The sequence below is a fragment of the Felis catus genome, chromosome A1 (assembly GCF_018350175.1).
Source record: "Felis catus isolate Fca126 chromosome A1, F.catus_Fca126_mat1.0, whole genome shotgun sequence".
Lineage (NCBI taxonomy): Eukaryota > Metazoa > Chordata > Mammalia > Carnivora > Felidae > Felis > Felis catus.
Window position 1 is genome coordinate 73,588,638 of NC_058368.1, and position 13,046 is coordinate 73,601,683.

Consider the following 13,046-nt stretch of genomic DNA (forward strand, 5'->3'; position numbering starts at 1 on the left):
TTTACCTAATGGAAAAGGCTTATTGTGAAGTTACAGATATTTATTATTAAATATGTTTAATAGTAATATGTTATTGTTACATGTTTTCTATTAAATTCAAATCTTTTGAGAGTAAAACATTTTTTTATAAATTTTTTTTGCTTATTTATTTATTTGAGAGAGATAGCACGAGCAGGGGAGGGGCAGAGAGAGAGGGAGAGAGAGAGAGAGAATCCCAAGCGGGGCTTGAATTCAAACTGTGAGATCATGATTTGAGCCGAAATCAAGAGTTGGACACTTAACCAACTGAACCACCCAAGTGTCCCACCGTGAAACATTTTTAAGGATACTTTGGAAAGCTCTTGATGATTTCGGGATAGTTTTAATGTTTCACTTATAAATAAAGTGATCTTGTTCATTTTGGTCCAGGAAGTTTCATTGAGGTCCAGAGTGTACCTAGTAGTGATGAACTTCAAGCTGAGTCACATGAAGCTTCCAGACCTCCCTCTGAACAAGATGAAGAGGAACCAGTAGGAACTGAGAAGGAAGAAGCCTCTGGTGACTCCGAGGGCCCCCTAAGATACAACTCTGGAAGTGAGGCCTTGGATATTGAGCCACGCGATGAAGCTGAAAAAGATGCAGACAGTTCACTCAATGAATGGCAAGATATTAATTTGGTAATAATATGACATTGAGTTTTAACTTATTGCTAAGAAAGAGCCAAGTTAAACAGCTTTTGAGCTTTAAGGAGTTACTGGATGAACATTTATTAGCTATTTGCATGCTTTTTTTTTTTTTTTTCCTTAAATAACAAACTTATTTTTTCATAGTTCTGGGGATTGGGAAGTCTAAGATCAAGGTGCAGGCTATTGTTGGTTCCTGGTGAGAGCTCTTTTTCTGGCTTGTAGATGGCTGCCTTCTTGCCATGTCCTCACATGGTACGGGTGGAGTGGGGTGCGGGAGGGGGCTGGTAGAGGAGGGGAGGAAGAGGGTAGGGAGAGAGGGAAGGAGATATCTCTTTTTCTAAGGCTACAGTCCTATCAGATTAGGGCTCCACCTTTATGACCTCATTTAACTTTAATTATCTCCTGAAGATACTATCTCCAGATGCAGTCACATCTGGGGTTAGGGCTTTAACGTGAAATTTGGGGGAACACAATTCAGTCCACAGCAAGAACCACATACAGTAGCACCTAAAAGCATAAAATACTGTATGTGCAGCTTATAACATATGTGAAAGATAACGTTCAAAACTGCACACACTAATGATAGAAATCAGGGAAGACCTAAATACATGTAGTTTGGGATGGGAAGACTCAATATCATTAAGATTCCAGTTCTCTCCAAACTGATCCATAGATTAATGGAATTCCAGTAAAACCCAACAGAAATTTTTGTTGGATATTAACAAGCTGATTCTAAAATTTATGTGCAAAAGCAACGAAACTAGAGTACTCAAAACAATTTTGAAAAAGAAAAAATTGGAGGACTTATATTACTTGATATCACGATTTACTATAAAGCTACAGTAATCAGGACAGTATTATATTGGCTAAGGGTAGATACATAGATCAGTAGAACAAAGTAGAGTCCAGCAACAGAACCAAGTAACAATAATCAAGACAGTTTACTCTTGGCATAAGGTAGACACATAGATCAACAGAACTTAATAGAAAGTACAGAAATAGATTTATGCGTGTATGGACAACAGATTTTCAACAATGCTACAAAGGCAGTTGGATGGAGAAAGGATAGTCTTTTCAATGGTGCTAGAAAAATAAAAGAGCTTTGGTGCCTTGTATGATATACCAAAACCAACTAAAACATCACAAATTTTGAGGGAATGTGAAGTTGAGTCTTCTGACTTTGTTTTTTCAAAGTTGCTTCACTGTAATAAATCCTATGCATTTCCATATAAATTTTAGAATTAGCTTCTCAGTTTTGATGAGATTGCGTTAAATAAACAGGTCGATTTAGGGAGAATTAGCATCTTAGCAACAAGGTATCTTCTGATCAGTGAATACAGGATATATCTTGATTCACTTAGATCTTTTGCAGTTTTCTCAGCAGTGTTTTACAGTTTTCCTTGTATAACTCTTACATATCCTTTGTCAGATTCATCTCCAAGTATTTCATATTTTTGATGTTATAGAAATTGATTTTAGTTTTTACAGTTTATAGCTTTTAGTGTATTCACAGTTATGTAATCATCACAGTTTTAGAACCTGTGCATCACCCCAAAAAGAAGCCTTGTACTGATTAGCAGTCATACCCCATGTCTTCCCTCAGCTCCTGGGAACCACTCATCAGTGGTCCACTCATCGACTTTCTGTCTCTGTGGATTTGTCTTTTCTGGAAATTCCAGATAAATGGGAGCATACAACTTGTGCCTTTTGTTTCTGGCTCCATTCATTTAGCAGAATGTTTTCAAGGTCCATCCATGTTGTAGCATGTGTTAGTACTTCTTTTTTTTTTTTAATTAAAAAAAAAATTTTAAGTTTATTTATTTATTTTGGGAGAGAGAGAGAGTGTGCACGTGCACGAGTGAGCTGGGAGCAGCAGAGACAGAGAGAGAGAGAGAGAGAGGGAGAGAGAGAGAGAGAGAGAATGAATCCCAAGCAGGCTCTGCATTGTCAGTGCAGAGCTGGATGCAGGGCTCTAACTCACAAACCGAGAGATCAGGACCTGAGCTGAAATCAAGAGTTGGACGTTTAACTGGCTGAGCCATCCAGATGCCCCAGGACTTTATTTCTTTTTATTGCCAAATAGTATTCCACTGTATGGATGCATACCACATTTTATTCGTTCATCATTTGGTGGACATTTGGGTTGTTTATACTTTTTGGCTATTATGAAAAATGTTGTTATAAACTTCCATGTACAGATTTTTGTGAGGATGTATGTCTTCATTTCTCTTTGGTCCACACCTAGGGGATAGAATTGCTGGGTCACAGGGTAACTGTGTTTAATCTTTTGAGGACCCATCAGACTGTTTTCTAAGTGGCTACACCATTCCCACCAGCAGTGCACAAGGGTTCCACAGTTATATCTGTTCTTTTGATTCTAGTCATCCTAGTGGATGGGAAGTGGTATCTTACCCAAGGGTTTTTTTAAATTCAATTTGTTTAAACTCAAAAACCCAAAACTCAACAGTTTACCCATTTCTCCCCCTCCCCAGCCTCCCCAGCAACCACCAATTTATTTTCTGTATCTACAACCTATTAAAATCTTTTTAATTAAAAAATTTTTTTTTAGATTCCACCTGTAAGAAAGATCATGTGGTAATTGTCTTTCTCTAATTTATTTTACTAGCATAATGCCCTCAAGGTCCATCCATGTTGTCACAAAAGGCAAGATTTCATTGTTTTTTTATGGCTGAATAGTATTTTCATTGTATGCATGTATAACACAGTTTGCTTTCTTTCTTTTTTAAAAAGATTTTGCTTTTAAGTAATCTCTACACTCAACTTGGGGCTTGAACTCACAACCCTAAGATCAAGAATCCCATGCTCTATTGGCTGAGCCAGCCAGGCCCCCCTATACCACAGTTTCTTTACTCACAGTTTCTATTTGCATACATCTTGTTCTTGCTGATGGCTCCTGTTTTGTGTAGGTTGCTGTCTGGGATGGTCTCCACTTCCGTGTGATTTAGTGAGGGAACTCTAAAGAAATTACAGACTTACTCAGAAATCCAAGTGGAAAACTTCATAAGGAAGAGAGCTTATTTGGTAATTTACTCAGACTAAATGCAAGCTTTTTGTAAGACATAAGTTTAATTGGACTATTAATATGATTATCTACAGATGAAATTATTTTATAGGAGGAACTGGAAACTCTGGAGAGCAACCTGTTAGAACAACAGAATTCACTGAAAGCACAAAAACAGCAGCAAGAACGGATTGCTGCTACCGTGACAGGGCAGATGTTCCTGGAAAGCCAGGTAGGTGTACCAGCTCAAGCCTTCTTTAACGGTACATAGCGCTGCTTGTACTTAATCAGATTCCCCAAGGGAATGCAATAAGTGAAATGTTTACGCACTGCTCCCATTTCTGGTCACGGCCAGGTCCTGCATTCCACAGGGGTGATTGCGTGTCTGTAACTCCTCAGGAACTTCTTCGCCTGTTTGGCATTCCCTACATTGAGGCTCCCATGGAAGCAGAGGCTCAGTGCGCCATCCTGGATTTGACTGATCAGACTTCTGGGACAATCACTGATGATAGTGATATTTGGCTGTTTGGAGCACGGCATGTCTATAAAAACTTTTTTAATAAAAACAAGTTTGTAGAATATTACCAATATGTGGACTTTCACAACCAACTTGGTAAGACTTCAGAGTATGATTACTTTGAATTTGTATTATGAATTTTTTCCTGTCCAAGGAACTAATTTGATGTCTTAATGGAAATGGTTGGTCTATACAAGTTTTCATGTAAGTGATCTTTTGCTTATATAGAAGAATAGGATTTTTAAATTAGAATTAAGAATTAAAACCCTAGTCATGTTTAGGCATGTTCTGCATTTTTAATTACCTGACCTGCTTAGACTTTGACTGGTTACCTGAGGTCTCCAGAGTAAACCAAAGGTGGTAGAGATGGGGAGGCAGGGGGGAGTCACTCCTGCTGGAGTCGTGAGCTTCGTGGCCCTCTGTTGGCTTTTCTGGCAGTGATTCTTCCTTTTCCCATTTATTTAACAAATATATCCTCTATGCCGTGTATTGTCCTTGGCAGTGGGGAAACAGCGGAGAATGAAAGTCTGGTAGGAGAAACAGATGATAAGTGTAAACCATAATTCGACATAAGTACCATATAGAAAAATAAAGCTGTAAAAGAGGAGAGGGTGACTTATAGGCACAGGAAGGGTGTGTGCTGTCGTATACAGAGTTGTGCTAAGGAAAGACTACTAATAGGTAGCTTTTGGGCTAGGACCTAAAAAAAAGAGGTGGTGAGTGTTGTACATACCTTAGGGATGAGCATGTCTGACAAAGGCCCTAGAGAGTGCAAAGGCCCTGAGGCAGAGGCTTGCTTGGTGTGTTCTAGTAAAAATGTTAAAAATATAAAATGATTTTTACTTTTATAGGATTAGACCGGAATAAATTAATAAATTTGGCCTATTTGCTTGGAAGTGATTATACAGAAGGAATACCAACTGTAGGTTGTGTTACAGCCATGGAAATTCTCAATGAATTCCCTGGACATGGCCTGGAACCTCTCCTAAAATTCTCGTAAGTTCTTTGTTAATTTATTTAATTCAGATGTTTATGTAAATTCCCAGTGTAACAAACAGAACTATTATTTACATCATGAACTGTTACAAATCACTGTTCATTGGGAAAACAGAAGGAGGAATAGATTGGGTTACTAAACTTGTTTTCCCTTTTCTATAGTTCAATGAAATCAGAGACAATGTTTTTAGAGACACCAGACTTATCCTAGTTCAGGGGTACATAGCCAGGCCTATGGGATTTCATAGGCAAGTAGAAATTTCTGTTTCATTCATTCAGATATTTATTTAGTAGGGACTGTGTGTCAGACAGCCTGCGAGACTGGGGTAGGAGTGATAACTAAGTCTCCACTGCGCTCTCACGGAGCCCCATGCTCTTGGGGAAGAAGAGAAACAAACATGTACCTGTACTTGTGTGTGTCAGGTGTTCTGAACGGTCAGGCAGAGAAGGCATGGAAATAGGATGCTGAGAACTTTGTATTGGGCCCTGCTGTCCTTCTTGCTGAATGTACTCAGGTGTGTCCCCTGGTGGGGCTGCCTTCCAGCCAGAGCCCAGGTTGTGTTGTCCTTCGGGTACTGAGATGGTAGTTAGGACGATGTCTGTGAAAGTCCTTCTTTCTTTCAGGTTAGTCATTGATCGCATTTAAAAAAAATTGGAATATAAGTCATATACCATAAATTTCACAGTTCAGTGGCTTGTAGTTTATTTGTGAGGTTGTGATGGTATTTTCTAACCACCACCTTGTCATGAGATACTGTTTGGTAGTAGTTGACTTAATGATTCTTTAGAGTTCTTTCCAGATGTGCCTCCTGTGTCTGAAAAATGCTCAGATGTTCGTCTCTAAAGGATCAGTGATTAAAATTAAAACTTAAATACAGAAATGGTTTTAATATTCGCTGTACTCCAGCTGTAGCATACATATCAATGTATGTATTTTATGCTTTCTTTATCTCTGTCTTCATAATTTGCATATTATTGAGGAAATAATATACTGGAAGTCACTTACTAGGTAGCTTGTAGGTCCCATATCAGTAACTTGAAAAACTGCAAAGTAACTTTATTATACAAATAATAGAAAAATTATGACATGAATTAAAGCAATTAATATTTTGATTTATATAATTTTAGACTTTTCTATGCACAGTATACTCTATTCATTGTATATATACAAACATACATGCATGTGTACTCATATAAGTGTGTATTATTTCTTTTTATAAGAATGGGATGATTTCATCTACTTTTTACAATGTATAGGTTATTATCAGGGTCTTTTTTAAATTTTTAGTTTTTAGTTTTTTTAATAAACATTTTTTGGGAGAGAGAGAGAGCACGAGCAGGGGAGAGGGGCAGAGGGAGAGAGAGAATCTTAAGCAGGCTCCATGCCCAGTGCAGAACCTGATGCGGGTCTCAATTTCACTACCATGAGATCATTACCTGAGCGGAAATCAAGACTTGGACGTTTAACTGATTGAGCCACATGGGTGCCCCAAGTATCAGTTTTTAATGACTCTGTGGTAGTCTTGATGTATCATGATTAATTAATTTAATCAGAAACTGGTTGTTATTTTTATTTTTTTTTAAGTCTAAACAAACATGATTTGAGTGTCTTTATAGACATATATTTGGGTTCTTACCTAATTTTAGGATAAGTAAAAATGGTATTTAGGTTTTCAATTTGATATCCCAATTTTTTTTTGTTGGTGAAAATTTGAATTTGTGATACAGTGAATGCCTATTTATGCCATTTTTTCTCTCTCAGTAAATTTTGCTTGTTTGTTGTCAGTTGAATGGTGTACATTTTCAGAGTCCACTTTAGCCGTTTCTGGTTTGCTTGTCTAGCTGGTCGATGGCAGAGAGGAGCAGCCTTCGCTGTGCCTGGCTGGGCAGCGTTAAGGCCAATGTGGAGTTAAAGAGCAGGAAGAGAAGCTGAAGAGCAGTAAAATTGAGGACGTTGCCTTGCTTTCATTTCTGCGTTCCCTTTCTCCCAAGCGGGCCCTGGCCAGTCACTCTCCACCCCTGTAAGGTGGAGCTGCTCTGGGCTCGCCTGCGAGTTCAGCCCAGCTATGCGTGGTTTGGCCAACCACGAAAGAGGGGCTCTAATTTTGAATTGGCTACCAACATTTAAACTGGGGGATATTTCACAGAACATTTTGGATGCTTGGGGGAAAATGAGGTCTGAAAACACTGGGCCCAAAGAGCCCCGAAAGAGCAGGGCCAGAGAACATCAGTCCACCCTGCTGACCTGGCCCGGGCCCAGACCCTTCAGTCTTACCACAGTCGCTTCCGCCAGCAGGGCTGATTGGCCGACTGTCTTGCATCTTTATGTGAGTGCCTGGCCCTCTTGCTTTCAGGAAGGGTGATTGTTTCTTGTGGGGAGTGCTCAGCATGTTGTGCTGCTCCTCCTAGCGGACAATCCGAATTACTTATCTCAAAGGTGAAAATTCAAAAGAGTGGGGAAGAATTACAGGTATTCCCTTAGTGCATTCTTGGAAACGGTATTCTTTTTTCCTTTTTCCTTTTGGCCCTGCAGCGAAGACTGCAGTTAGTCTTTTGTAACACTAGATGGCGCTCCTGCATCGGTGAGGTGGGGCTGGCTGAGAGCAAACCTGAGTTAGTTTCTGATACTAGTAAGCATGTTAAGCATGTTAAGCATGAGATAGAGGTTTTGTTTTTTTAAGTTCCATTGAGTGTATAGATTGGTGAGGGTTATCTTTATGTTTTTATTTTAACTTTATGCCATTCGTGTTTCCTAATTGTATAAATTTTTCTGGTTATCTCTTGCTGTATTATAAAATACGTTAAACCTCAGCGGCTTCAGACAGCAGCAGCCATTGATTTTACCCATGAATCTGCAGTTTGGTGAGGCTGTGTGGACGTGTCTTGTTGGGTTCCATGTGTGTCGGGGGGCCGCTCCGCTGGGCTAGAGGATCCACTGGAGTTGGAGCCACAGATCTGGCCAGTGGTGCTGACTGTCAGCCGGGAGCCCAGCCAGAATGGTGGACCCTGTCCGTCTGGACCTCCTCACTGGTGGGCGCTTCCTCACAGCATGTCGGCTGCTTCCAAGGCAGATATTCTCAGGGCTGGGATGTGGAAACTGGAGCCCCTGAAGACCTGGCCCAGCATCACTTCCTTGGTCACAGAGCCCACCCGGCTCGAGGGAAGGGATGCCAAGCCACTTCTGGATGGCAGGAGAGTCACGGAACGTGTGGCTCTCTTGAACTTGCCATGGTAATTTATGGTCACAATGGAAAAACTGAGGAAGGAATAAAATATGAAGAAGAAAATGAACAGCTCTGTCCTTGCTTAGAACATTGCCTAGCCCACAGTAAAATAATAGTTGTTGCTGTTTTTCTTATTTTAAATTGGCTTGCTTATGTTTTCTCTTTCTCACATATATGCATTTTCCCCAAAATTGATGTTAGACTTTATATAGACTCATGTTCTGCATTTTTAAAAATTTAACATGTTCTTGGCATTTTTACATATTCTTAAATATTCTTGGGTCTGTTACTATAGTTGGTTTGAGGTAAATGATACAGTTTACTTCATTTTACTGCAAGAAAGAGACCCAGAGAAGCTGTGGGCTCTGGAGGGAGATCCTCAGGTTCTGACCCTCCCAGTCCCAGCTGTGAAATCTTGAGCAGGTAGTGACTTCTGCTGGCATTCAGCTCTTCATCTGTGATGTGAGGACAGTGGTCAGACTGTGGTCGTGTGATATACGGCGTGTAGAAGAGCTAACACGGTGCCAGGCACGGTAGGCTTTCAGTCAGTGTTTGCCATCGTTACATGTTGTGGTGAAGAACATTAAAAATGATGAAGTTGTTCTCTGTGGGTCATAGGATTTGTTCTGGAGTCGGGACTTGGCGTTGCGTCTTCTATCTAAGTATAGGCCTGTATCTGCAGCGTTTCCACTATAATGTCGTGGTCTGTCTCCTTTGCCTTCTAGAGAGTGGTGGCATGAAGCTCAAAAAAGTAAGAAGATAAGACCTGACCCCTATGACACCAAAGTGAAAAAAAAATTACGCAAGCTGCAACTCACACCTGGCTTTCCCAACCCAGCTGTGGCAGACGCTTACCTCAAACCTGTGGTGGATGACTCCAGGGGGTCATTTCTGTGGGGGAAGCCAGATCTCGACAAAATTAGAGAATATCCTTTTACTTCTTAAAACGTAAAGGAATGCTGAGCCAAGTATGTGTTTCCGTTTGCAACTGAGGGAACATGCACTAGGATCCACTTTTTCTTAACATTCTGTCTATCTAAGATGCTCCTTTTTCTCTCTCCTTAGGATTTTTCCTTTTCCTTTTTTTTTTTTTTTTTTTTTTTTTGTGGTAAAATACACTGAACAGAATTTATCATCTTAACATTTTAAGTGTACCCATCAGTGCCATTAAATACATTCACATTGTTGTGCACCAATCCCCACCATCTACCCCCATATTGTTTTCATCCGGAAAGAACCGAAACCCTGTCCCCATTACACAGTAACTCCCCTTCTGCCTCCACTCAGCTCTCGGTGACCACAGTCAGCTGTCTCTGTGATTTTGACTAAGGACCTCCTTGACTAAGGAATCCTACAGTATTGGTCTTTTTGTGTCTGACTTATGTCACTTAGCGTAATGTCTTCAAAGTTCATCCATGTTGTAGCACGTGTCAGAGTTTCCTTCCTTTTAAGGCTGAATAACACTCTGTTGTGTGGATGCCCCACATTTTGCTTATCTGTCCATCTATAGGTGGCTACTTGCGTTGCTTCCGTGTTTTAGCTATCATGAACAATCTCTTTAGCGTTAAACAAGGTCTTTCCTGAAATAAGTAGTGATAAGCATTCATAGATACTACCACAAACTAAGTATTAATTCATTCTGAAAGAATAGAAAAGATTAGTAGTTTTGTTTTTTATTATTATTTATATGTTCCTTTCTGCATATTTAAATAATGATTTGGATAGGTGTTTAAACGTTTAACAGTATTAGTCTAACTACAATATTTTTCTCTCAGAGACGTATGTATGATATCTGAAACTTGTTTTTAATCTAGGTTAACTGTTTTCCATAGTAACGAGTCTTTGATGTCCTAAAATGAGAATTGGATATGTCTTATCTTAGAGGACACTGAAGTCATTGTCATTCTTTTCTCTACCACTTATTCCTTATAAATATGAAAATCTCTAAGATCTGGGGAATGGAATTAGGGTGAGTTCTTTGGACCTTTTTATTTATCACTTGTTTAAATATATTTAAAGACACGTAGAAGCCTTAACTGCCTGCATATTTTGTCAGCGTTATTTTGGCTGGAACAGGACAAAGACAGATGAGTCTCTGTTTCCAGTATTAAAGCAACTGAACGCCCAGCAGGTAATCATGGCAGCTCTTTTCCTAAATTCAGGGTGAGGAGTGAACTTAGGAAGGCTGTGAGTGGCAGCTGTTAAAGATGAGTTACTCTTTTATCTTAGGGCATATGACATCCATTTTAAAATTATTATGCTTTAGATAAGAGAACAGAGGAAAACAGAAAAAGAAAACTGCCCTTTGTCTTAATTTTTGAATTTCACTCTTAGGGCTGGACTTTGGTGTCTTTGCATTATTCATTCTGACTTTGAAAAAAACAGTCTAATAATGGATCACACACTGAGGTGTTTATGGTTGAATATTTTACTTTTTCAGAGCTATTTTCATTTTTAAAAAGTTGGGGAAGTGTCCAGTCCAAAGCAATCCTGATCATTAAATTCTCCTCAAGTACTAATGCTCCTTAATTCTATCTGTGAATCATCATCATTATGGCATGTTGGCAGGAGAGATTTTTGAGGAGAAACGAGGCCTTTGTATGTCCCTCAGTTCTCCTGAGTTGGTAGATAATTGTGTCTTGCTCATCTGTGAGTATGTTCCTACCCATACAGAAAACTGTTCCTACCCCAGGAACAACCTCCAAAATATTTCTACTGAATGGTTTACCTGTACGTATGGGACCATATCCTGTAAGATACTTATATTTAAATCTATTGTCATCAAGCTTGGTTAGTTTTGAAAAAAAAAAACACTCCTGTTGCTTATTTGAGGGCTCTCTCTAATACAGACGTTGTATGCCAACAGACTCGGAAAGCTTCTTGGCTTAGTGACTGATTACTCCTTAATTTCAGATATATTTTATTATAATATGTTTTTTCCCTTACCTTGTAGAAGTTAGTATAAATTTATTTCCCCTATATTAGAGAGTGAAAAAAATGCATTAAAATATCCATTATTTACTTTCTCTGACACAGATGTTAACATTTAGGTCTATTTTCTTTTATTCCCCCCCCCCACCCCCATTCCCACATAGATTTGCTGTCACACATAAGTGCAGTCTGATAGATCTGACTCCCCCCATACTTAATAACAGAGGACTATTTTCTGTATTGCATAGGTTTCATAATTTCAAGTGACCAGATTGCATTTCATTGAAGAGATTTCACTTACTGGTTGAGTTTACTTAGGAGGCCCTCCATTTTCAGGTTTTCCTAAATAACGGTGTGGTGAACATTAGGCATATAACTTTTCCCGAATGCAACTGTCCTCCTAGAAGAGGGTTTGCTAACCAAAACACATGCCTGTTTCCTACGACTCCCAATATGCTGTGAGGTTGTCTCCTCAGTGTATCGCATGAGGATGATGAGTTCAAAAGAAAGGAAGAGTGAAATTTGGAAACAGAGCCGTGACACTGTGTTGCTCCTGGAGGAGGTGGTCTTTTTGGCTACTGAGAAATATTTCAGTCTCATTACGTGCCTTGGAAGGGGGTTCTTATTTGAGCTGTGTACTGGGGACTTGGGGGTGACAGAGGTGGTGCAAGTACTGCTTTAAGTATGATCTAGAAAAATAAAACCTATCTCCAGCAAATCACGTAGGAGAGATTTGGCTTTTGAGAGAGAATGAATTCATATTCTCTGAAACAGCCCTCCGAAGCTGGTGATCAAGGTGGAACTCTTTGATTTGCTTTAGAAAGTTTACCTCCTTGGCTGATTTTTTATTTCATTTCATTTTTTTAGACACAGCTCCGAATTGATTCTTTCTTTAGATTAGCTCAACAGGAGAGACGAGATGCTAAGGGTATTAGGAGCCAGAGACTTAACAGAGCTGTGACATGTATGCTGAGAAAAGAAAGAGAAGAAGAGGCCAGTGAAATAGAAGCGGTGTCTGTTGCCATGGAGAAAGACTGTGAGTTCCCGGATACGGCACAAGGAAAAACCCAGAAGAGATGCATGGCAAATAAACAGAAAGAGTCATCAAACCTGAAAAGAAAGAGGCTTTCAGATCCTAAGCAAGCGAATAAATGTGGTGGGTTTCTGGGGGGCACCTGCCTCTCGCCGTCATCCGGGGCGTCTTCTGGGGAGGATGCTGAGTATGTATCTTTGGTGAACCTGCAAAGGGGGAAAGCAGCCGAGGAGCCCCCCATCAGCCGTCCGGCTTTGCCAAGAGCAGGGCGCCCTGCTCCTGTCCGCGACGAAGACTCGACCAGCAGCAGCTCTAGTGATGATGACCGAGCGGGGACAGCACCAGTGCTGGTGACTGCCAGATCTGTGTTTGGGAAGAAAAAGGGCAAACTGAGAGGTACCAGAGGGAGAAAGAAGAAAAGCTAATTTAAACCAGTGTGTTCTCCGTCATCGGGTACAACTTAACATCTCGTAATGAATTTGTTGTGATGAAATAGTACAATTAAAAGTATTTGCACAATTTTTTTATTGTGTGGTTTGTAAAACTACGGATGCAGAGCTTGACAGTTACTTGTTTTCTGATATGTTTTTCTAGTGTTTTCCACGTCATTGAGTATTTCCTTGTATTCACAGTCTTTGTTCATGTTTCTATTATCATA

At 39.8% G+C, this 13,046-nt stretch overlaps 1 protein-coding gene across 2 annotated transcripts in view; it reads left to right on the forward strand.

The window, feature by feature from the left end:
- The window catches only part of LOC101085685 (basic immunoglobulin-like variable motif-containing protein), a 77,783-nt gene extending 64,874 nt beyond the window's left edge, over positions 1-12,909 (forward strand). For both annotated transcript variants that reach the window (XM_023253054.2, XM_011280813.4), the window contains 7 exons: positions 409-656; positions 3,800-3,919; positions 4,087-4,300; positions 5,056-5,200; positions 9,150-9,350; positions 10,471-10,555; positions 12,223-12,909. In XM_023253054.2, coding sequence (XP_023108822.2) covers positions 409-656; positions 3,800-3,919; positions 4,087-4,300; positions 5,056-5,200; positions 9,150-9,350; positions 10,471-10,555; positions 12,223-12,813 — 1,604 coding nt within the window. In that variant the 3' untranslated portion in view covers positions 12,814-12,909. The remainder of the gene's footprint in view (positions 1-408; positions 657-3,799; positions 3,920-4,086; positions 4,301-5,055; positions 5,201-9,149; positions 9,351-10,470; positions 10,556-12,222) is intronic.
- The last annotated feature ends 137 nt before the right edge of the window (positions 12,910-13,046 follow it).